Source organism: Triturus cristatus, chromosome 7 (genome assembly GCF_964204655.1).
Source record: "Triturus cristatus chromosome 7, aTriCri1.1, whole genome shotgun sequence".
Classification (NCBI taxonomy): Eukaryota; Metazoa; Chordata; class Amphibia; order Caudata; family Salamandridae; genus Triturus; species Triturus cristatus.
Genome location: NC_140590.1, coordinates 967,923,966 through 967,948,901, shown reverse-complemented (window position 1 = coordinate 967,948,901; position 24,936 = coordinate 967,923,966). Strand labels below are relative to the sequence as shown.

Below are 24,936 nucleotides of genomic sequence, written 5' to 3'. Positions count from 1 at the left end.
CCATGGAGTTTCTGTACTGTGTAGACTCTGTATATTAAAGTCAAGAGCAGATTTTCATTATCAGGTTCATTTAAGCTCAACTAGCTAATTTCTGAAAACCGTGTTTAAAGTTTTTGTTTATAAGCCTCTCAGGCGTTTTTGGCACATATGGGCCCATTGAGTGCCCATAAAGCCCTAAAGCCCTGGCCGTGATCGCTCCCTCGCTTGACAAAAAATCAAAAGCTGAGTCCATGGTTTGTGACACTGTTATGATGTTATCCAGTTCAATAAAATAGAGTGGAAACATCACTGTGAAATTGATATGCTGGATTATCAGACGTTTCTCACTGTAGGTGGACTGCCACTGATCCTTTAGTGAAATGATGGGCAAAGTGAACTGGTGGGTGACCTCTGTCACATGACTCTGTTGTCTAATAAGGGTCCTGATCCTCGCTTTTAATCTACAAATTATTAGTTTCTCTACAGTAATTTATGCAGAAGGCCATAGTTGTCTGATGGAATCTCTTCATGGTCGCTCAGGGACGACCTCAGATTCGCCCTCCCTCCCCATCAAAGTTCGTTTTACCGTGCCCAGGCAGGCACAGTTACTCAAGCAATTGTCAAAATCGGTAAAGCCTCTCATTAAGGTAAAGAGTTACTGCTAAGATTAGTTCCTGAGCTATCATTTTCACATTTTGGTGGGGACTAGTAAATCGTTCCTCCATTTAAAGTTGATGAAATGAGTAGTTAAATTGGAATAGTATATATTAATTTAAAACTGTAACAATCACTATGTAAATCTCTGACAATAAAATAATGGTATTGTTATTACCAATGTTTATTTTTTCAAATCTCTTAATTTATGGCATTATACTACGAATAGATTGAATATGCATTGGTTGCAACAATGTACTCTTTGAAGAGTATGTAATCTTCGTTTTCAATGCTGCTGCCATTTTGTTAAAAGATGTAACATTATGAAGTACCTCTTTCATGCTGTTACTTGTTATTCTTTTAATTGTGCAATCTGATATGTTCCAACAGTCTTTAAGAAAATACATGCAAAATGTGCAATAACAAATATGACTCTCTTTCTTCCCACAATAAGGGCTACTCAAAAGTATGTATACTTGTACTGTACTGTACCTGAAACGATTATCAGCTTTCAGAACATCCATGACATTTCCCACTGGAGGAGTCAACACCTTGTCCACGGTAAACAAAGTTCCGAATCGTCCTCTTTTGTCATGGGCAGCAATACAGGCATTTTCAATACACAGCGACTGCAACAAAAATGATTTAAAATGATATTGATGTTATAAGGAATATTTAAGTTTGCACCAGGTGCTGCCAGTGGAGCACATGGTTGTTGGTTGTATTTTCACACGAGGCATGGGGTTAAATGGGAACCCTGGTTCTTCTTACCACCTTATGTAAAGTGAATCAGAAAACACACCAGGAGCAGGAGGTATTGGCCCTTGTTTCTGATACAATTAAACCTGCTTTGGCATCTAACTACCACATGGAAGGCTCTTCTTCTCAATATTACATCATATCAACATGGACTTTTTGACTACCTGGCAGCATTTTCTTATTGATATTTATTTAATTTAGTATTCGACTAGGCTCGTGGTAGATGCATGCTGTTGTTTAGAGAAGCTTGGTAGAGGTATGTTTAGCATTGATTTTTTACAACAATTACCATTTCCTCCTCTTAAATGAACAGCTAGAAATCCTGTCCTCTCCGCCTTGAACTAAGGTTTTTAAAACATTCATTGCCCTCTAGGTTCTGATGTTCCCAGTACTACTTCAGTGAGTGTACTACTATTTTTCCCATCGTATCTTGTTGCTTGCTTAATTTGCTTGCACCACAAATGTAAAAATGAGACACCTGCTAATAGCGACAAAGAACCTGCTCTAGAGTTTGGCATTATATCCTATGGTACTTGTAATATGGTGGACAGGATATCAGTCACGTTTGTAACAGAATTATTCAATCAGACAAACATTACATTAGACCCAAAGTTTGGTAGGGCAGCAAGGGGCCCAGTGTTTGAATGGGATATTTGACAGGTAAATTCTATCAGATCAGTTACGTTTTACAAGAGCCCTTGAGCTCATTACAAGATAAACGCATGGTGCTAGGATGATATCAGACAGGAACAGCAAAGAAGAGTTTCTGGGAGCCTAATATCCCTTGGGTAAAGAGGCAGCAGAATGGAAAGGCTACTGTAGTGGATGAGGCGAAAGGTCAAACTTCTGGGCCTGGACAATAGTTTATTAAGGGACATTAACTGGTCTTGGAGAGCTGAACAGTTTAGGTGGAAGAGTTGGAGAAGGCATCTTTATATCATATCATAGAGCAACAATTGTCAGTGTTCCTGGAATTCTGAATATAACTTGTTTTATTTACAGGTATCACTAATGCACAGATTATGAAGGAACTGAATGTAGTGGGATTAAGTATGATATTAAACACTTTAACACATGACCTATTTTTCAGTGGGTATAGTTTAGAACAGATAAGCTCTTGGATTTTGATTTGAGTCTTAAATTATCATACTTGAAGTGGCTAGCACTCAGTAAATGTTTCCAATGAGCCCTCGGATCTGAAAAAGGTGCTGCTATAGAGCAAGCACGATACATATGGTGACAGCAAGGGTCGCTTATGGTGATAATGAGCACAAAGATGGATTTTTATATATTTCCATTATCGCTAGAATATTTTCAGGTCCTTTGGATTTCAGCTCAGTGTGCAATTTGTCTCTGATATATATTTTAAATGATTCAGCAGATTTTTCTACTTCAAATTTTGGTCAATGGTGAGATTAGATCAATTAATCATTGCCTGGACTATGCTTGGTTCTTGGCACTCTTGGTCTGTGAACATATCCAGTATTATTGCATGGTTTTCATAATTTTTCTAAGAATATCGAGTATGAGTGTTGGCAAATATGATGGGTAGCCCTGCATTTTAGATTGTTGAACATTTTTACATTACATTTTTCCTGATAAAATGCTTCATTTAGTTGTGGCCTGACATCAGATTCTATTTTGGGGGGATGTTCTCTGTTAATTCACTTTTTTTAAACATGTGCTGAGTCCACAGTCTTTGAATTCAAGACAGCAGAAAGGGGCAGTAGTGTAATGCAAAATGAGGTTGGTGGACTGCAGCATGGGATGAGGGGTCCATGAGTCTCCCATATGTCACAGGTATTTGTTGGTCTTAGGCTCAGTGTGGGTCACCTAAAGTGTTGGGGGCACCCCTGCACCACAGGGGATGCAGGGGCCTCTGTAATGGAATGGGTATCCATAGCAAAAGGAGCAGGACATCAACTAAAGTCCACAATCTTCCTAAGTCTAAGTTACAAAGCCTTCTAGGCCTTAAACTGGCTCAAAGTACAGGTAACCTCCCACCACATTCCAAAGTATCTATTGCATAACAAAAGTAGGCACATGCATCATTTTGTAAAGAACAGGAGACCTGAAAAGTTGATATTTAATATGGCTGCTCTTTTCCAGCTGTGAGCAATGTCAGACAATATCCAGGAAGATACTGCAGGACCGTCTTCTGCATCAGCATCTGCTGATGCTGAATTACATCATCAGGTGAGAAGACGCTGAATGCAGGAGAGTCACAGTGAAATTGGGTCACTGGTAGAGAGGGGTGAAACCTTACTCAAGCAGAAACCATCATTCTGGTCAGAGTGACCCAAATTAACCTGTGCTTAACCCGCTGGTAGTTTTGCAGAAAACAGTCAGGCTTAACTTAAAGGCAATGTGTAAAGTATTTATGCAGCATATTAGACAGTTATAAAGTAAAAGCAAAAAAAACAAGAAAAATCCAACTTGAATAAAAAAAATAGAGTAAAATGTAATAAATTATTTAAGACTAAAATAACAAAATCGCAATCAGTAGAAGCGGATATGCAATTTCAATGATTTAAGGTAAGTAGACCACCTAAAAGACCAAAGTGCCTCTCACGGTTGTCTGGTCGTGCGAGACCGGGTGAAAGTCACAAGTTCAGGCTCACTGCGATAGAGCGTGGGCTGGATACAGGGACCAGGTTAGTCCGACTGAAAGAGTTACCTTCAAATGTCCAGGGAGAGCATCACGGATGTCCGTCGAGGTAGCAGGTAGAGCAGACCAGGTGTCGCGGACAGTCGTCCCTGTAGCATGAACATGTGGTTGGGTGTCACGAATGGTCGATGCTGGAGATTTGCATTGGCGGTCACTGCGGGCTGTGTATGTTGCAGTGTGTAGTGCAGCTTTCACTTTGTAAGGTGTTGCTTGTGGTTGCTGTAGCACGAAGAGTTATATTTAAAGTGGAACTTAGCATTGGCAGTCAGAGCAGGCGACAAGATCTTGGCATGAACAGACCCGTTCATGGTTGCGAAAAGCCCAAAACATCAGGACTTCTCCTTTTCTTGGGGAGGGAGATAAACTGATGCCACACCAAATGCCCAGGACATGAGGGCCACCTCTTGGCCCCTCTTGCTCATAACAGGATGTCAGGGATTCACTACAGCAGAGGCTATCAGACCTCAGGCAGGTCCAGTTGCATGTCTAGTTGCAAGCCCAGGCACCAGATCAACTGGGCAGTTGCAGGGAGGCCTCCAGAGCTTGTTATGTCCCTGTAGCTCAGAACAGGAAGTCAGTCAGCTGATCCTTGGAGTCACTCCAGCTGGGATGAAGGGTGCAGGTCCAGTCTTCCTTCTCAGCAAGCAGTGCAGCAGGAAATGGGGCAGCAGAGTAGCAGGGCAGCAGATTAGTCATCCTTCCAACAGCAGAGTAGCACAGCAGTCCTTCTTCTGTAGTATCCACAGGTCCAGAGGTGTACTGAGTGAAGAGCTAAGTATGAGGGTCCTCTATTTATCCTTGGTATCATCTTTGAAATAGGAGAATAATCTAGAGGGTTCTACCCCCAAAGGTGCTTGTAATTCCCTGCTTCGCACTGGCCCCAGCTTGTCTAGGGACACAAAAGGCTAGTGCCAAAACCTTTGTGAGTGTGCTCAGGCAGAGCCTTTGTGATGTGCAAATGTGGTAGGTGACAGCTCTGCTCTCCTATTAAACCAGAGATGGCCTATCGTGCCACCGCCTTCCCCCCCTTTGCCTCACTGTCTGGGAGCAATACACAAAGACCAACTGCCAGCTACACCTAGTCATGTGACCCAGGATACAGGCTGCAGGCATCAAATGGTTGGGGCAAGAACATGCCAACTTTCTAACAGTGGGCTTTTCAGAATTTTGACTTAAAGTGCAACTTTATCATTAAAGAGGGTTTTGAATTACAATTCTTTAGACACCAAACTTGACATTCCTACTTACTCCCAATTAAAACTTCTCACTTATTAAATTTAATAAGGCAACCCAATGTTATCCTTTGGGAGAGGTAGGCCTTGAAGTAGTGAAAAAACAATTTAGGAGTTTTTCACAACCAGGTCTTGTAAAAGTTAAAAACACATATCCAACTTTTTAAAACACTGCATCTTGCCCCATGGGCTGCTCAGGGCATACCCTAGGAGTATATTATATGTATTAAAAGGGAAGATTTGGGCCTGTCAAAAAGTTTACTTTGCCAGGTCATAATGCCTGTTTAAAAATACACACACGGGCTGCAATGTCAGGCCTGAAATATATTTAAAAGTCTACTTAAGTGGGTGACACAATCAATGCTGCAGGCCCACTATTAGCATGTAATGTACAGGCCCTCATTACATGTAGTGCCACCTTACTAGGGACTTACAAGTAAATTAAATGTGCATATGTTCACATAAGCAAATTCCAACACATCTAATGGAGGGAGCACAAGCATTCTAGCACTGGTTATCAGTGGTAGGGTGTGCTGAGTCCTAAAAGACAACTCAAACAGGTTCAGAAAACAGGAGAGTGAAGACAATCAGTTTGGGGATGACACTGCAGAAAGGGCCAAGTCCAAAAAGTCACCTTCAAGATGTTTGAGCAGATGCTGAGCATGGGGCAGAGAAACCTTACTCCTTCAGCACTGCAGCTAAGACAAGAAACCTCAACTAAAAGCATGTGAGGGAGTACTTGAGATGCCAATGGGAGTGATCTACTACTGAAGCAGAGAGCGTTGAAACTCTGCCCAAATTTCATGCAGGGGGGCTGCAGCAAGTAAAACAGAGAAACAATCTGCACTGCAAATCTTCACACTGTATTGCATGACCAATTTATAGTGCATAGATCAGAACCCATAAATTGGGACAGAAAAGATGGAGGAATTTGTTTTTAAACAGCGGGAAAGGGAAACAGGTTTATAAGTGGCTGTTTACATAATAATTATAAAAGAAAAGTATAAAAAAGCAAAAAAAATGTAAAAACCCCAAATTTATTTTTTTGACAACCACCAACAAATGTCTGTCAAATTAGCACTTAGGCATGGCAAAACTGCCTGTCATGCCTTGGGTACAGGCCCTTGCCGAATGACAGTCCCTGCAACCAATCACTACTGCCCAGAAAAGGTGAGTACAGTAGGAGTTGGCTGGATGTCACAGTTTGAGCATCTCGTGCAGGTTGGACACATTCTCTGGCCAAAGACCTGACCCTGACTCTAACCCCCGCTGTTCATGACCTTTGCCCTTATGGAATGGATGCTAGCAATTGTTTGTGCAGAGAGCTTGAATTTGTGGATTTGTGTTACAATTTTAAACAAAGAAATAATGTTTATTAAAAGGATAAATGGAAAAACAGTCATCTAAAGAAATTAAATATTATTAACTCTGCATTAAATTGATGAAATTATTTTGATCCATATTTTTTCTGACAATTGCAATCTTTTGATAAGCATTATAAATCAACATTTTGTTATGAAGAGAGGAAAGTATGTCCCAGCATACTCTCTTGTCCCTGACTCCAATATAGAAAATATATTTTTGCAATTTCTAAGACAGCGCCCATATTAAACTATAAGCATCCCTCTCAAATTCCCCTTGGACTGCTTTTCTCCTGGGATGCCTATGGTTGTTTATTTACCCATTGTAAAGCCACTTTCCCAAATACCCTCACTAACACCCGCTGCCATACCTAGTTCCCCTGCTGGCCTGCTTTTCCACCACCTACTCCTTCTCCCTTGTCCGGTTGTCCTAATTTCATGATAACGTGAAAGAATTTAACTTGCCTCCTCGGCAGGGGCGTATCTTAGTCAGTGAGATTGGGGGGGGGGGAGGGGGTGTTACTCTCAAATTTACCAACTAAAAATCAGCATGGCAGTGTGGCGGGGTTAAATGACCAAGGTTTTAGATGGACTGTTCACATGAGGTACAGGCTCATTACAAATTTTCATTAGGTGGGCCTCTGTCTAGAGTGGTACATTGGGAGAAATACAATGTGTTGGAATGATACCCCAAGCTGTTGTCAATGGTTAGACTATTTGAATTTGTTGCATCACCTTTTGGGTATTTGACTGCCATTAGTATGTTTGGAAAACTGAGAATGGTGCCGCTTCCTTGTTCCCAGCAGTCCCTGGGCAAACAACACGGACTCTCCATCCAATAGCCGCGCTGCTCTAAAGCATGAGAGTGGGGATTGCCTGGATGGGCAGGATCAACGCTCGCTCAGACACAGGGAATTTATGCTGTTTCTCTAACCCGGCTGAGCAATACAGCTGGGTTGAAGAAACCTAAGTGGGCATGTTGGTTGGGGTGAGATGGTCGGCCAAACTAGCATGCACCCTTAAAAGTGCACATCTACCACTTCTCCTCTCCCTCCCAGGGCCCGGCCCCTCCCTGCACACGCTGGCTCAGAGCCAGCAGCTGGAAAATAAAACGATATTCAAATATTGTTTTTATTTTCAACTGCTGGCTCTGAACCAGTGGGGCGACGCTCCTCCGCCATTGCGGAGGAGCCGCGCTGGTATAAACCTCTTCTCTAAATGAGAATGATGAGAAAAAGCAACAGAGACCTACTTAGAGCCCCTAGACCCTACTCTGGAGCCAAGAGTACATTTATTTGTGGGGATGCTACCCCCCAAACACCCCCTGAAGCGACGCCATTGCTCCTAGGAGGGTAAAATGTCCTTACTTCGTACGACTTCGAATGACTTTAAGGGGAAAATAATTAGATTCAATGCGCAATCATTTTAAGATGGCCTAGGTTGGGGGAAGAACAGAGTTGGGTTGCTGTAGGGCATATTAGCTCTAAGATTGTGGTCGCCTCCCATCTCCACTTTGCTGCTGGACTTAAATAAACCCTTTAACATCTTGAATTTTATGACGACAAGAGTACAGTCTCTCCGATTTCAATGAACAAGCCTGAATACATTTTCCAAACATTCACACAGTCATATATGGAACATTTCATAAAATACTTTTCATGCATTCACTTAAATATACTGTAGACATATAACATTATGAACAGTTGGACCTGTGAAGAATGACAAAAGAAGATCAATTTAAACTAAGGCACCCTACTACCTTTCTATGACAAATATTTCAACCATTCTTTTAAAGACACTCCTACTAAACATAATAGTAAAAATGATTTGTTTTTCAAATGCTTTTCAATATATTTGCAACGGAAAAATGTGTTTAATTGAATTCTGACCTTCCCTATCGTGAAAAGCATGACTTGATCCTGTACTCTGCAATCTAACTTGCTGGAACATATTGACTGATGGATAAGTCTAAGACTAAAATATGAAAATGCATTTCTTACTTCATTGTTTCCCTCTCTTGATTTAGGATAATAAGATATTTTAGAGTGTGAAATCCCTAATATCTGCACTGAAGTCATTAACTATACGTACATACGTTCTGCACTTTTCTAGAACTAACAGTCACAGTCTAAGCTTATATTAGTTTTTGTGCCAAACCGGTTTTAAAAAAGGAACTAGATTTAATTGCCTTTCATGCATTTACCATTTAAAACAGAACTGTTCTTCAAATTTAATTTGAATAAAGATACACCGTTTCAGGTAATATTTTGTTAAAAATGGAAAGGCTTATGTAAGGGAGAGGAGCAAAAATACGTGTCTATTAGAGAGCAATGTCTGTAAGATTGCAGAAAATTACCTTAAGACGATGTACCATGTGGGGACAAATACAGCAAAGATTTCATAAAATAGGAACATTGAGGAAAAAAGGTGTGTACACCCCAGCAAAAGAAGAGAAAAGCGTTAGAGCATAAGGGGGGAAGGGGGAGTAGCTTTCATTTTTTAATGTAAAAATTCAAGATGACAAATAAGTACCTACATTGCGGTATACGAAAACTCTCAGCTTCTTGCCACCCAGAGTATCCAAGGTCTGACCATGGTAAAGGTACTTAGAAGATAGCTGGTCCTTAATGATGTGATTCTGAAGCAAATTTGTCATTCTCCTGTCAACGGTAGGTGATGCGCCTGCAAAAGCATAGAAATAAGAAGTTGTGTGTGATGTACACCAGCAATCAGAGCCTGTGCTTGGGGCATTCTGATGGATTGACGGTCTACTGAACATTTTAATTTGTGCACAATGCTGCATAGATACCTGGCATTTCATAGTCCCACACACGCTAGCAGAGGAGTCATAACACACTGGAGACAGTGATACATTGGAACTTGAAAGTAGCATTTCAGCATATTTGGCAGCAACTAAGTATCAGTTATCGTCTACTTGCTCTGTGACCTCAATAGCAGCAGTTTTCCAAAACAAATAAAAACATCACATCAAAAAATGCAGCATCGTCCCTTAACAGGACTCTGAAAAAGGGCCAAATTCACCTAAAAAAGTGCAGGCAGAGTCCTATGTTTGAGTTTGAGTCTGAACTTACTTATAAACTTTTTTGATATTTCAAAACAGGTTTAATAATACATCTGGAAAGTTAGGTCTTGTGCAGGTTTCCAGGGTTACTAGCTTACCTGTCATGTGATTTATGAAAGGCTGCCTATTCACTATGACTATTGTTTCCATGTGTGGAAATAAAATACCCATGAGATAGCTCGCCCCCTGCACTCTCCGTGAGTATGGGGTCATCCGTTTTTCCCATCTTGGAAGGAGAGGTAATCCAACACCTGGCTGGAGTAACTTTCCTACCATTTCGATTCCGGACGTGAATGCCCACAAGTGATAATGTTTGTGGGCAAACCACACCTTGTAACACCCAATTCACACCCCTTGATTAAGGCAGAATTCTACCCACTCGTACTTGAGAAATCCACAGTAGTAAATACATTTATGCCTAGCAGGAATCCTTTGGTGAGTAACTGGCAGGCACAAATTAGATACTTTTGGACCTCTACTAATACTCTGTGAATTTGTCCCAGTATGTCAAAAGTATCATTGGAATTAATCCAGTGTGCATTATTCATCAGCGGGCCGGTTTTTGGGAGGAGAATCAGGACGTAATTTGCATTTTTCTAACTGCGCAATTTGCTATGGGAGCTTCTATCTTTTGATACAGTGTACACTAAAGAAAGGAAATCTTGACATAAATTAAAAATACAATAATTTTTCTCAATAAAATACTGGCTTTACAGGCCACAATCAATGTGCACAAAATCTACAGAGGCACTATCCAAAAACTTATCGATACCAGGAATGCACTTTTATCAACATGAGCCTATACGCATCCCTCAAAAGTACAACAAAAGTAGGACCTTCTGTAGTTAACTCTGTTCATCTTTTATTCCAAAACAGTTTATTTTAAACCATAGCACATGATGTTAGCCATATTTCAAATATTTTACTGAACAAGATATATGACCCCCAAATTCTGATTTGTGCGAAAAGGCCTGGGCGCAGTTCATGGAGTTTTGCTCCGTGGAACTCTGCGAAGTTACAAAAAACTCTGCAAAGTTCCGCGAGTGGTGGAGTGCACTGCGAACTGCAGTTTGTGCTGGTATTCCTGCTGCTCGGGTAGAAATTCTACCCGAGCGGCAGCTCGCGCTTGCGAACTTCCTGTTCACGATCGCGAACTTACCGTTCACGTTCGCAAACTTACCGTTCGTGATCACGAGCGGGGAAATACTCCACTGCATATCGCAAAGGGAGTTTTCTGCACTCCGCGAGCTCCGTGAAGTGCGGAGTGCAGAAAACTCTGCAAACTCCACGAACGGAGCGAAGTTCACCGCCCAGGCCTACTTTCATATACTTTTTTCCTAAATATATATGCACATCTGACTCTTTTAGATTCAATAATTTTCTAATTTCCACCCATCTCAGACATCCATTTCCTAACCAAAAGAGCGGATCATATTGTCACCAAAAAAACTATAAGTTAAATTGGGAATAATAAAATTCTTGGAAATTGAAGGAAGAGCGAGAGATGGGATCGACATTAAATTTAGAGATGACTGTTGGTTTCTGATACTACTACATAAAGCTAGATGATAAAACCCCGAGGAAACTGAAGATGTGTTTCATTGATATCATAGAGTATGATGTGACTCAAAGCCTATCCATACAAATAGTATTGTGTTCTTTGATGTTCCTTTGCTGTTGGGTGTTAGTCAGTATTGTCCACTGTTGTTGATGCCATTTGGTGTTGCCATAAAGCCAATGAGCTCACAGATAATGGAGTGCCATGCAGACTTTTGTGCTGTAGTGGAGGCAGTGCTTAGTTTGAGCCGTGGTTGCAGGTGGGGTCCAACGGCACAAATCTTTAAGGATCCAGAACTTATTTTTCCTCATCAGACTTAGATCTCAGCAATAAAGAGAAACATGCACATGGGGCAAAGAAGGAGGAAGATTAAGATGGAAAAAGAGTGACAAAGAAAGAAAGAAAGCATGAAAAAACCCTGGAACAGTGATATAAAGAAGCAGGGAGTGTCTCATGCTGGTTGAAAGAGGCATGAGGTAGAATCAAGACTTAGTATTCAGCACCCCGATATTCAGCCGTACTGGCCACGGGCTTCGAAGCAATACTTTGGGCCTGGCACTTATTCTTTCACAAATTAAGCACTGAGTGGGGCGACAGTCAAACCTCATGGCCTGATATACTGATGTTGTGTTGCTTACTATTCACAAGCCAAGGAGATCAACAAACAGTGTGATCAAGACTCTGCTATTCCACCCAACTGCTGCACTAAAGATTGATTGATTCTAGACTGAACTTTAAGCACTATTGAGCGCTGGGATGAGGAAGATATTGAGGCAGACCATAGCTGGATACCTGAAGGCCTTGACTGCTTGGCCAAGTACATCATTGCATAGTTATCATTGGCTAGATCAATGCACCTGGAGTGGGTTTTCAAAGATGGAAGCCAGAACAGGTTGGAGAACCTTTAGAAAAAAGTAATGCCGACCAGTCACCCTGTCGTGGTAGCGAGTATGCATATTTCTTTTATTTAAGAAACAAACCTCCAAAGCCCCCCAGATCTGCATGGAGTTTTCATGAAGCGCATGGGTTCAATTAATTTATGAACAATGCATCTTCCACAGACCTTTCACCACCACAAAAAGGATGGTGCCACGGCAATGAACTCAAGGGGATAAACTGGACCCGTGCCTATGACATGCATGTTTTTTAAAAGAAATAGTCCAGATAGCATGTTGAGGAAAAGCTGGCCTTCATTTAACCCCTGCTAGACTGTGTACAAAGCTCATGATGAGTAAATGAAGTTAAAACTCCATAAGACTTGAGTGTTTTACCAGCCAGACATTGAAGAGAAGTGGACCTTCTTGACTGGCAGAAGCATCCCACATCATAAAGAACCTATCCAGAATGTCCCTGATCTAGAATGGACTATTTTGGGATCCTTGGTTGGGATAAAATAATAGTTCACAAAAAGGCAACTTCAACCACCCAATAGTTCCTTGCCCCTTTCCTGCCCTTTTCATGTGTTGTTGCATTGCATTTTCAGATTTGTGGGCTCTCAAATAATATCCCTCTCTCCTTGTGGAGGACATGAGAATTCTCCCATTCTAATGGGCTCGGACTGTCCTGTTGAAGTGGTCGCTCAAACACACGAGCATAAAATGTGCCTGTGGCAAGCAGCATCTGAAGTTGATACTGTTTTAGATGTTATTGCAAGATGTTTGACTTGGAGAGCACTCTTTTCTTATTTGCTTCAATAGGTGTAATTTTGCCTTTCAGGTAAGGATTTCCATCTTTCTTCCACCCTAAATTTGAGGCATTGTGGCAGGCACCAAATGCCTCATTACGAGTTGCATGTTTATATTAAGTAAACATAATCCCATTACTGTTAGCCCTCTTTCGTATCCATTTTTTGTTTGCTGTATTCAAAATGGTTTCATCTGATTTTGTGCACAGTATTAACACCTACCGCACAGTTTTAATATCATTTCTTGGTAATTGGGCATGCAAAAAAAGGGATCTTAACACTTATCTAATAATGAATGCAAAATTGAGCACAAAATGTGTTAGTCCCGAAATTTTCACTTTCTGCCCAATTCTGAGTAAGGCTCCAAGCAATCATATTTTGGATTCGCAAAGTTTAAATAAATAAAACATTGTGATATCAAGAACTGTAATTGTGATGTTTGGCTATGATGGGCTTCGTAAAGAAAAAAATGTAAAGCTTAAATCTTAAAATGGGTGTAAATGTAAAACCTAGAATGTTCAGGAGTATGAGTAATTTAAGCACCGAAATGCAGAGCCCCGTGAACCCCGGGCAGTAGTTTCATTGTTTACCTTTGAACGCTGTATTCAGTGGAGCCAGGACAGTCACGCGCTCGCTGCCCGTGAGGTGGGAACTGAGGCCCGCTTGTCTGAAGAGGTCGATAACGGTTGAAACATCGGTGTCTTTGGCCAACTCAAATAAAGTCTTAGCTGCAAAGAAAGGAAAGAATGAGTGTTAAAACTGATCGCATGAGGCAGCTACAGAGTTTAACAAACAACATATCTAATGCATTTAATTTGTCGAATACAAAGTATGAGGTGTTATATAATATTGCATCGTATGTGTTTTTGTACATTTTCTTTTGAACTGCTGTAAAACCACGTTATTGATTGCTGAAACGTTTCAGAAGGGTTTACATTTCTCCTTGCTTTGCAATGACGCAGACGTTTCAGGCCGCAAGAGAGAGGCTCGGTGCCAACCCAAACCGAATGAGTGCCCGTTTAAGAGAAGTCCTGTACAGATGAAGGCCTCGCAATCCTTTCATAACCTCTGGGGTCAAAGCCCTGCATTCGCACGAGACGCACACAGACATCTCATTCGAGTCACCTTGTGTGTCTATGGATAACGTGTCTTTATGCAACGCTCTTCATCGGCTAAGATCCGTCTCGAAGCAGAAGTTAAGCAAAACAAACCTTACACATGAAAATAAAAACTAACGGCGCGGTCTGAACAGATCATTTGGCACTGAAAGGCGTCATTTTAAATGTGATTGCTTCCCACGTGCACTCGAGATTTCAGAAGGGCAAGAATACTTTTCTCAGCTGACTTTCGGGACATTTTAGGGATTTTGGGGGCCCTGGGCCCAAAGTATTTTGGGGCCCCCTGTTCGGATCAGCTTTGAATGTATGATCCAGTTTCAGCTGTTTCATATACCCTCTTTGGCCAGGTCACTGGCGGTGCACAAGCAAACGGGTTCAAAATTCAGGGGTAGTGATGTGTGTTTGCAATGTTGTACCACAGCAGCAGCCCACTAATGTTACTGCAAATAATCTCTGTGACACCCTCCCATTTCTCATATGTGAGACACTGTTTGGATTTAACAGAAACTTTTCTTATAGGTGTTGCATGAAAAATAAACATATTTGTCTGCAAAATTCCTGTAATGCTTTCTCGAACATTAACCAGATTAAAAAATAAATTAAAGGAAAAATCTATTTGCAACAATCTGTTTCAGAATTTTTGAATATCATCAGGGCAAGACTCTCTGCAAGGCTGGGGCCCGGGGCCAGAGCCCGCTTTCCCCATGCCTTGAAACGTCTCTGCTGACTTTAACAACCAGATCCATAGAGGGACGGTTGGAGAAGTCAGATATTCCTCCTATAGCTGTATAGGTGTAATCCTACTCTGGAGCAAGGTTCTGAATTTTCAGGGATTCACAAATACCTAAATCATTCAGGGAAGACTGGGATTAGAACTAACCCACTCTGATGAGAGAAACATGCCTACTCCAGCCTTGAAGAGAAGCCATTACACCTGTGTACCCTGTGTGGGAAATTAGCACCAAGAGGCCTGTGAATGCCCATAGACACATCTTAGATTCAGTGGCGGCTGGTGACATTTGAAAATGGCGGGGCGTAAAAGTGCCCCATAACAAAGTCGCGTCAAAACGCACTCTCAAACTAGGACCAAACCACCCCTTCCCCTCCATGGATTTTCTTCAAAACACTTGCAATCAAAATTAGACCTTCCCAACTCTGATCCCAGCTAAGTACATATCCCGCCATTTTCAAATGTCACCAGCCGCTCCTGATTAAGACTTCTAACACGTGCAGGAGACGGTCTTTTTCAATTCCAGAAGCACAAAAAACGACGAATGCGAATTTACAACGCATACTTCTTCCACAGATGAACTCCGCCTTGGAACGTTGGAAAACGCGGGAAATGGTATCGGTTCTAAACCAAGAAGGAATGCATTTGACTAAAACCATTTTCGAAATACTACTTCACTACGTTTCTTACAAAAAGTTTCCCATTAAAAAAAGGGTCTTCAGAAGTGAAGAAAGATGAAACGAAGCTGAAATAACGAGCCTGGAAGTAGCCATGGGGAGCACCCCCATACGATGGGAGGAAACTGCAAGGGGTGCAAACAAACCAGGCTTGATAGATATTACGGCATGCAATCACCCCACCTGCGGGTGTGATAACTCCATCCAAGAAAAGAAACAGCCTCACAGGAGGAACAGACCTCTTCTGTCCTGGTGAACTACCCCACACATTCATTAATACATTCACATTTATTCAGACCACTACAAAACCATGTAGTCTAAGCTGTTTAATACCTTTTATCTATATGAAAAAATCCCATATTTTTCACACCTTTATGTTTTACGCGTTTGAAAACAGCCTCCTGAATCTTGAAGCCGAAACATTGTACTCAGTTTCATCAATTAATTTCTGATTTTCCCATATTCGCATACACCCTATGAAGTTAAAATAAATAGCGAAATAATTCGATTACAGTTGTCTAGGGCAGTTACGTTGTTTTGTCATCAGGTTAGCCAAGTGTGTGCATTGTGAACTTGTCCCACAACCGTTTCCCTTCCCATAACTGGCTGATGCTCAGCTTTTCTGACACGAAGTATATACACACAAACATCCAAAAAAGCCCATAATGAAGCACAACAGAATAAAACTGAAGAAAAAGGAAAGTACTATAACAGAACATAAATGATAGGCTTTCTTTCACTTATGATGCTGACCAACAGCACAAGGAACAGGAATCCTCAAACCGCACCGATTATGACTCATGTACCCTAAAACCAAAATTAAAAAACACTTACCTGACCGCCTCTTCTCCTTGTCCGCGTTGGCGCCTCTCTGCCCCTTCAAACGGTCCGGAACACCACGTCCACGTGACGTGACGCAAGTGACTGCAACCCGGCCCTCAGCCAATCCTGGCGCTGCAGCAGCGCCAGGATTGGCTGACGGCACCGCCTACTCCTCGCCCGCCGCCTGCCCATTAGGAGACCGAGGGGCTCCTAATGGGCATGCGCAAGGCAGCAAAAACACCAGTACGCATGACTGGGCACGGAGTAAAAATTAAGCTCCATGCCCACTCATGCGCACTTGTGCTGCCTTTCTCAAAGGCGTCTGACAATGATGTCAGTCAACATGACGCCGGACCGCCCACGGTCCGACGTCATGCTGACTGACATTCACAGAGGAGGGAGCTAAGAGGGAGCTGCGGGCGCGGGCGCGGGCGGGGGGGCTACGCCCCCACGCCCCAATGGACGCACCGCGCCTGCTTAGATTAGTCGTGGTTCATCTTAATTTCCAGTGCGTCTCTACTACAGGTAGTGGGATTCAAACGGAAGGGGTCTTGTGGACTTCAACCTTCCCCAACACTCATGTAAGGGGTGAGTGGCTCACGTACATGATTGTCGTACATTTTCCTGTTCCCAAAAACCTCCTCGCCGGGTTCTTTGGGCCAAATCCTGAATCACAAGAGGTTTCCTATAAAACAGCCTTTGAGGAGCATCTTTTTATGTTCGGAATTTAAAAGCCTGAAATGTACCTTTACATTCCACCACGAGCAGGCAAATCATGTATGCACAGTTGTTCGCCGAGGGACTTCCTAAAAATAAAGATCCGGTGGTACTGGGACAAACCCTAGAGAGGGGGTGCCAGCCAATAAGGTCACCTCACGAACAGCACAGTGTTTATGTATTGTATTGTAATTGCATTTCTATAGTGACAGTCAGGTTTTGAAAACACAGCTAACGCTGCCAGAAGACACACATCGGTAGAGCCCTTTGTTGTTCATTCTCCACATAAACTAGTTCAAGCCTTATGGGGGCGCTGCACACCTACTTCCAGCGCCCCTGTACACATCTGCTGCTGGCATTCTCTGGCCTCATCTGCTAGGACTGGCTGTAAAGCAGAGACTGCAGCTCACACACAGCTACTGGAAGGAACATGTGTGTATGCAGTTGCTTTATTCCCTCTCAATGCATAGTTGACTTGGAGAAAAACAGGATGTGTTCATGTGTGCAGGCAACCCTTCAAGGGTTAATTGCCACCTCCTTCCTAGGGCTGTCATCTGTCGCTGCATTTTGTTTGTTTTATTCTTTAGACAGGATCAGTTTTTAAGAATGTGTGATGCTGTATATCTCGACGAAGGCGTTTTAACAAATGGACCAAATTAAAACGTTTCTTATGAGCACGAGGTGCCAGACTGAACTATTCATGTATTTTTAAAGACTATCTCTTTGTTTCTTTCAGCAGGTGTAATGTGTTTAAACCTGAGCAAGACAGGCTTTGACTCAGGCTAAATCCATATAAATATCTAATGAGTTCATATTTATAAATCGTTTGTTTAAATAATTCATTTAATCCAGAGGGAAACATGCAGTGCGCGTCTCAGATCTGTAGGCAGAGGGAGAGGGATGGATATAGATGCAGGCAGGTGACATGCGGTAGTACAACCCCCATTATGTGGTAGAGGTAGGGGAGCGGTGTAGGGTCCTGGGGGCAAGGAGCAATGCCAAGAATCTGGAGTGTGGAGGTGGGGCGCAGCACGGGGCCACGACAAGAGAGCAAACAAGGGCCCTGGCCATCAGCGTAGCTAGGGACTTTGCCACCCATGGCGGTCCCTGCCTTTGCCGCCCCACGACGGCCGCGCTGAAGAGTGGGATGGGGGAGTGTGCTGGCAATGATTCCTGCGTTTGGTGCCCCCGCGGCAGACTCATGTAAGACTGGGAAGGAGCGGGGCCACCCCTGCTACGCCACTGGCCCTAGGAAAGGGAGCACCACATGTTCCAAAGGAGGAGTGGACTTTTACAGGGTCCAGAGGGCTATGTTGGCAGGACTAAGGTTCCAGAGTGGTCCCTTCTGGTGATGTCATAGAGGCCAGAGGCCTAGCCTTTCTACTCAGCCCACTGTGCAGGTTGAAAGCCAGCTCCCCTGACACTGCTAAACTGATACTTATGACCGCATTTAACTACACCGTCATTTCCTAGGGTCATAGAGGTAGTCTCGCTGCTGCCTTTTCCTTATGTGCTGATGAAAGTCCAAGGGGCATATTATCAAGGCCATGCGATAAACTTATTGCCGCTTTAGCGTCCGTTTTCGGGCATAAAGCGGCGATAACTTTATCGCTTAATCAGCAAGAACACGCTAGCGCGTGTTTTGCCGACTTAGCCCCCGTTTCCAGCAGGCCTAACTTTGCATCGCTAATGAGATGCAAAGTAGGCATGGCTGTGAAACCAACCGGGGGAAAATATCGCAAAGGCAGCTTCGCGATATTATCAAGGAAGGGTAGCAATTTTTTCAATCGTCTTTCAAACGTCTGTTAAATTCCTGACTAAGGCATACTTAACATGGGGGGGTGGATTGTGTGGCTAAGACCACAGGCCCCTATCATCAAGGATATCGCAGTTTTCCATGGAACATCGCTGGAAAACCTGCGATGTTCCATGGAAAACATTGCTATTGCTAGGATAATTATCGCCATTGTGCTGAGCGTTGTTAATACAGCGCTAGCATGGCGATAATTATCTGCGATAGAAGACGTTAAACATTTTAACGCTAAGAGCGGCCAGCGATAATTATCGCTGGCCGTTGATAATATGCCCCCAAGTTCCCTGGGGTCTGTGTGACTTAAGAACTGTGGAGAGCAAAGAAAGACAAAGAAGACCGAGAGCCCAGTGGACAGCCCTTGCACCGCCACTCCTGTACCCATCCTACAGCAGCAGGGTGAGCGTTACCCCTCAAGAAGCTTTTTTATTTTGCAGGAATTAAAGTCTGCAAACCCCAATTGCAGATTTCCTTGGCCAGTGTGCGGTTTTACTGGACAGTAGACCTTCATGCTGAAAAAGATTGGGGAAAATCAATGTATTGATCTGACAAAGATACAAATTTCCAGACGTTCTCTTTGGCAGACGCACGATATTTCGCACAATAATGGATAATTTTGGTAAATGTTTTGCAATTGTTCGTAATTTGCATAAACAAAATTACATATGTTTCTCCTGGGCGTATTCAGACCACACCTCCCACAGCAAGAGATCCCACAAAGGCCAGTGGGGGCGCCCTGCCACCCTATGCCAACAGCATCCGCAGCTGTTCCTTTCTGCTCTGCCCCATTTACATGCAGAAGCACAATGTATGCTGTTGTGATGGGTGCCATTCTTTTACAGGACACACACTGTGTGATGCATACCGTGCTGTAACAGATCGACACTGCCCTATTCCACAGTGCCATGCTTCTAGATTTTATGTGTGTGATGGCATGGTAGTTATTGCATTATAACCCTACCTTGGGGTAATAATAACATCTGCTACGTAGGGTGCTTAGAAATGGCACACATATGTACTTAGCACTATACAAAAATAATGTATAATGGTTTACTATTAACTATGTAAGACATCAGCATTCTACATATAATGTGCTTTTTGATTTAAATGCAGTGCTTTGTATATACAGACTGCAGGTGAATGAAGGGGCTTTTCTCTGTTGGACAGTGTCCTTTTTGAAAGCCATAGAGAGTCATCTCCTTGCAGATTCCTTTTCATTATGCTTAGCAGGACTTGGGCCTGTGAAATGCGTTTTTTTCATCAAAGCGATTTAGATCTGGATTTGTTTTCCCGAAGCAGCCCACGGCCCTCAATTCAATTATGCAAAACGCTTCAGACGTCATTTGAATCCTACCTGCGTCGGGAATCAGCAGCTCGTCGATGAAATGCACCACGCCGTTCGTGGCCAGAACATCCTTCCTGGAAATGATGGCCCTTCCGTTCAAGGTCATGTTGTCCGCGTTGCAGCCGACCTCCAGGGGCGTGCCCTCCAGCGTGTCGATGGAGTTGCTGGCGATGATGGCTTCGGCGCACTGAGCCGACCTCAGGATGTGGTGGTTTAAAAGATCTGCAAAATAGCCACCGGTTAGTGCACGAGGGCATTAGAAGCCCAAAGAGCCCCACAGCTTCCACCCTGACTTTGCAATACTCATTTTCACAATCTTTAAAATATCTTCTACTTTCACACATTGCTAAATCCTTCCAAGATATATTTACAGCGCCTCTGTCGACTGTAGACTGGTCCAATAAATGTCCCTGTTGAACAGATGTTTTTCATACACGGTTTCTTTATATGGAATTATTTAATATCAACAGAGCTGCGTATTACACCTGCATATGCTATATGCATATGCGCTGCATTGCAGCATTGTGATTCGTCAGTTGGGCCTGGCTGTGCTTCCGTCCAAGACGGAGAAGAGCAGGAGTGGAGATGCGGGACCCGGCGCAAAGGCACATTTTTTTAAAATGTTTTTTTTAATATGCATGACCACTCCCAGGGCTACCCCCCATAAGATCCCCCGTGACCCGCAACCCACCTGCCCCACCACCCACGAGCCATGCCAGCCACCCCTGGTCCCAACCATCCTTCGGTAAAGGATTACAGTCTTTGGTACGTACTCTAGGTTTTCAAGACTTCCACTACTTTTTTCAGATCTACTACCTTAATTCATAAGGGGCTAAATAGTATTAAGTATTTTAGCTGAACTTTTCTGTGGATTCCTGCCATTTGGTTTCACCTTTCTAATCATTGGACAGTTCTTTCATGCACTTCATTATGGAACATTTCGACATATTATGTAGTTTTGCTGTCTTTCGGTTATGATAGTACAGAAGGGTCATTGCAATATGGAAAGGGAGTGGTGTCAAAAGTGGAATGTGACTAAATCGGCGAAAGGTCATTTTGGCAGAAGTGAATTATACTGAGAATTATTAGCCTGAAAAAAGGCTGAGAATCTTAATTTGTGTATACTAATATCTTGTAAGTTCTCGAGCTCATAAAAAGAAAACCTTTAAATTATGATGACCATTATGTATAATATATGTGCTTTTTTCTTTTCTTCTCTTTTTACTGTGTTAGTGTAAACATATGTCATTAATCACAGCATAATGCAACATCGCTTTGTTTAGTTTAGTAAGCCACACCCTTTATTCAAGGCCTGCTCCTTTAGGTGAGTGACAGCACTCATGCACCTCTTTTTAGGTCTTGCCTGACCCAGCGCATGCGCTGGTCTGGGGAGACTTTTTGAGAGGGCTCCAAAAAGTGCTACCAGGCCAGCCTAGAGCTACAGTGCAAGTTCGCGGGCGCGCGCACCGCGCTTGACCGCAATTACTTTCACTTTCGCGGCCGCACGGTCGCTTTGATGTTTGATCGGGATCACTTTCACTTTCGCGGCCGCACGGCCGCTTGGCATAGCCAATAGGTCCCTTATAAGTATTTAGTTATGCAACTGTTGCATGGCTAAACACTTATAAGGTCCCAAAGGCGAGACCTATTGGCTATGCCAATGCTTGTTGAAGAAATTCATCGCTCTTATTCAGTCATATGTGGATAGCAGCCGCCTCACCTAAACAGAAGCAACGGCCTGCTCTCAGGTATTCCAGGCATCAACTTTATCATGCTACCTGTACTCTATTGGCTCCCTCTTCAAATCTGAGCCGTCCGGGAAATATACTTCATCACAGTTAGGAATGTCACTTACAACACAACGCTCTACCTAGCAGACAAGATCACAAGTTTGCAAGCCTTTAGCCTTATAAGTATTATTTTCCTTTCTTATAAAAGAACTATAGACAAAGAAGCTCCCACCATCATCTGATTTACTCTTTTCAACAGGACTGTAACCTTTTTACTTCCAAATAAACATGCCCTTGGCTTCTACTTCTTTGTGTTTTGGGTTTAGGTAAAATAAGGAACATTTTAAGAATTTTCCAATATGAACAGGGCCAGGTGTTTTATGAAGATTATTGCCTTTACAATAGAGTCTCTTCAAAGTAGCACTTTATTACTAGTTGCAGGGAATTCAAGACATCAGTGCTTACTTCCATGTCCAATTCCACTCCACCAGCATTGAATTAAGTTTGGAATTGAAGGCTGATGTTCCTTGTTTACAGTTCTTTCTTTTAACAATGAATCAGTAACTCAAGATTTTACCTAGGTGGTGTTGAACCTGTGCAGGAGCCTCACAATAGACTGTGCCATATTTGCGGGGGTCCATCTCCATAGAGGAGACAACACTTCTCTGGTCATCATGATCAATGCATGGTAAGAAATCTTCTCCCACTCCGCTATATCAGTGTCAGAATCTCTGCAGCCACAGCCTGTCAGAGAGCTGTTCCAATGGCTGCCTGGAGCGCCAGACTGGGAGGACAGTGGACAGAGGCGGGAAGAGTGGAAAGTGGATAAATGTCAAACGAGGGGTTCAGGGAGAAACTAAGGCTTGTGGAAGAAGTCCCCTCTCTATGAACATTCAAGAAAGAAACTTTAGAGTTCTTTATTGCATCCAATTTTTGGAAGGTTAGTATCCTCTATGAGAAGAGTATTCACATTTATTCATAGTTAAATGATTTGCTGATCCATTTGACATCTCATTACTAGTTGCCTCAGACTACCCAGGAGATGGGTGCTGTGTAGCAATACTACAGTATTCTATTCAGTCTGATTACATTTCGGCTGATTCAGCAATTCTATTTTCTTACCTGGCATATGTACAAGCAAGTTATCTTATTTCTACTGTTTTCCTTAGCAGGACAGGACATTCACGAGGGATTATTAAGTGGAACACTGGAAATAGTAGTCTGCCTGGATGTATTCCTGACGCAAGGCCTGACTTTAATTTGTAAGCTCTGACACGTTAGTTGCCAAAATTTGAGGCATATGAATACTTGGTACCAATGACCCATTCTGGCTGGCATGCAGTTCTAAAGAGGTTGGTCATTCTCCTTTTCGGTAAATGGTGTTTCTTCTCCATCCCTGTAGTTCTTCATCCTCAATGAAAGTGGAGTAGGTGGACAAACCTCTCAGGGTTCCCTTGTTAATCAATAGAAATGGTTTCATCAGAAAGCTGCATGGTCTTTCAACTGTACAACATTGGATGAAATATCTTCCCCTCTCTTGCAGTTTGCCTCCCTTTTGATTTTTTTAGTCATGGTATGAACAGAACACACGGTGTTCAAATCCTCTGTAAAGATAAACGATGTCTTTGTTTGAGGCTCATTATATCTTTGTCCTATCGACAAGCATTTTGGTAGAGACTACATTTAAGTCCATTCCTTGTGCCCCTATCCAGGGGCAAATGGACAATTCTAGTTCTCAAGTTGATTTTCCCTGTCCTCCCACCTTTCTTTGTGGGCAGCCACTTTTAACAGTTTTCCCTTCCTGGTCTTCTTGCTTCTGGGGGGGATTTTCTGGTTCACTAGTTCTGTGACAGGCCTACCTTGATGATTCTCCTCAGGGCACACATATCAGTTGAGGGAATTAGTGGCTATGTTTGCAAATAAAGGGAAGGTGGAAGTAGCAGTTCAGAAATTCGTATGCTGTTTGTTCTTCACACCATGTATATGTATTCAGAAATGTTTCCTCTAATGATCCAAAAAATCAAGGTTGAAGTGGTACTTTTGCAGGAGCATCAATGCATTTGTCTCGGATATTTACTTATTAGTTGACTTCAGGGAAACGCCAAAATCATCGACATCTAGGTATATCTAGGTGCAAATGGATCATTCTAGGACCCGATGTGTTTAAACAAGTTTTTATATCACATTCCATACACGGTACTTAGAAGAGAACTTGGGGAAAATTGTCTCTCCGCTATGGAAACCTTCTGCTTCCACACTTCATGTGTACCATGGTATCATTATTTTATATGATGTAGTATTTGAATAGCGACTCTTCATGGTCCAAGCTTCTTTGGGCAGACTGATGTGTAGAATTGTTTTTCTGGATGGATACACTCACAGGGTGAAGTGATATTCAATGTTCAAATAAACTGGTCAACTGTGGATAATGTGATTTGTGGGGTGGAGTTTTGCTTCACGGGAGAACATCTTGTGACCCCATGACCTAGCCCCAGTGAGTTTATTATGTAATGAGTGTTCAGAACAGAGGTGCTTAGCATGAGAGTTTGGACCTATGGTCCTCAACCTAACCCAAGTCAGTTCTGGGAGTGTTGTCATGCCTGCGGATTGATTTTGTACCCACAACTTCCTAAATATTTGAATTTCATCACACCATTTTTTAATCAGTCACTCTTCTGTTTCTATCCTCAGGTATACTGATCCTCATATAAACTGTGACGGAGCCAAAGACAAATTGGTTTCTAATTTTACTGTTACCTTATAGTATGACACATTTGTCTCCTTATTACTCTGTTTCTCTTCTTCTCAAATTCAATGTTAAATCCATTATCTTTGTTTCCCTCTCTGATATTTCCTGGCATAATTTCACCCTGTATGACAGTCTCTGTGTCTCCATCCTCCCTGTATCTATGCCTCTTTTTGCCCATTGCCCTTATTGTACATGACAGTAGAGTTGTTGTCTTTGTGCGTCTTTTCCCCCAAGTCTCTATGATGATCAATTATCTGATTT

At 42.6% G+C, this 24,936-nt stretch overlaps 1 protein-coding gene across 1 annotated transcript in view; it reads right to left on the bottom strand.

The window, feature by feature from the left end:
• TGFBI (transforming growth factor beta induced) overlaps positions 1 to 24,936 on the bottom strand; it is a 234,077-nt gene that overhangs the window by 51,139 nt on the left and 158,002 nt on the right. The window contains exons 8-11 of the mRNA XM_085618009.1: positions 20,206 to 20,418; positions 13,568 to 13,705; positions 9,190 to 9,335; positions 1,126 to 1,262 (exon numbers count right to left, since the gene is read on the bottom strand). Of these exons, the coding sequence (XP_085474135.1) occupies positions 1,126 to 1,262; positions 9,190 to 9,335; positions 13,568 to 13,705; positions 20,206 to 20,418 (634 nt within the window). The remainder of the gene's footprint in view (positions 1 to 1,125; positions 1,263 to 9,189; positions 9,336 to 13,567; positions 13,706 to 20,205; positions 20,419 to 24,936) is intronic.